The sequence below is a fragment of the Seriola dumerili genome, unplaced genomic scaffold (genome assembly GCF_002260705.1).
Source record: "Seriola dumerili isolate Sdu_G_001 unplaced genomic scaffold, Sdu_1.0 BDQW01032251.1, whole genome shotgun sequence".
NCBI lineage: Eukaryota > Metazoa > Chordata > Actinopteri > Carangiformes > Carangidae > Seriola > Seriola dumerili.
The window spans coordinates 1-1028 of record NW_019206506.1 but is presented as its reverse complement, the minus strand read 5'-3'; the positions used below and the strand labels follow the sequence as shown (position 1 = coordinate 1028).

The 1028-nt window shown below is 42.4% G+C and overlaps 1 protein-coding gene across 1 annotated transcript; it reads right to left on the bottom strand.

The window, feature by feature from the left end:
- Positions 1 to 208: 208 nt before the first annotated feature.
- On the bottom strand, positions 209 to 791 carry LOC111240288 (multiple C2 and transmembrane domain-containing protein 1-like; the record flags this gene model as incomplete). The annotated part of the gene is made up of 3 exons (XM_022770244.1): positions 209 to 311; positions 425 to 518; positions 605 to 791. Coding segments are annotated over 3 exons (384 nt in total), but the record flags the coding sequence as incomplete, so codon positions are not given.
- Positions 792 to 1028: the final 237 nt, after the last annotated feature.

Genomic DNA, 1028 nt, shown 5'->3' with positions numbered 1-1028 from the left:
TGGACACAGACCTTTACACTGGAGGAGCTTTAAAGTTGAGAGACACAGGTTGATGAATGAACCAAGAATTTGGTCTAAATTCCAATAAACAAATTCAGTTTTTTGAACCTTTTAAAATACACTTATTCTAAAAAGTTTTTATTTTGGGCACACTGTGTTTTAAAAATGTGTTTGTGTAATAACAGGTTAATAAAACGCTGTAACTCACAAGGTGAAGGCTTTGTTCCACTCTGGACTGAGGTTCTTGTAAACAGTGTGTGTCTGTAGTCTGTCGTTGTTCAGCTCCAGCACACAGAAAGGATCGCTCTTACCTGAGGACACAACGGGGTTAATGAGCAGAATACTGAACGCCGTATTCACAGCTGCTGTATGAAATAATAAATAAATCAATGAATATATCTTTAAAAATCAGATTTTTTTTTACCATTTACATCAGCAGCCATGAGTCCCTCTGCTCTCATCACCTTCACCTGCACCATGCCCACGTCTTTTAAATTAGAGAACGACTTCAACACACCCTGGAGGAGGAACGAGTATTTTTCAAATGGATGTTCCACCTGAACTAACCTTTAATTTATTCATTTTATTAATTGGTGCCGCTCACGTATCGTTTGAGTATCTCCCTGCGCTCCTGCGGGTCGTCCAGCGGCGTGACGGACAGGTCGGCGATGGAGACGTGGGCCGAGGCGGTCAGCGTGACCAGCAGCACCAGCACGCCCCGGGACTCCTCCAGCGGCAGCTCCAGGTGATGGGTCTGCTCTTTGGCCAGAGGGGAGAGGTCAAGCTGGCAGCTGGGCGACAAACACAGACACACAGTGACGTCATGAACTACACATTTAATCTGACATGTCGACGTCTGTTTGAACATTTCAAAACTTATTATGTCATAATTTAATTCAGTCTCATCTGTAGAACTAACTGATGAAAAGCAAATATGAAACATCAAGAGACAAGATGAAGAAGATGAGAAAAGTTTTACAGCTTTAATATAGTTCATCAGAGTTGGAGAAGAAGTGATGGAAACCATG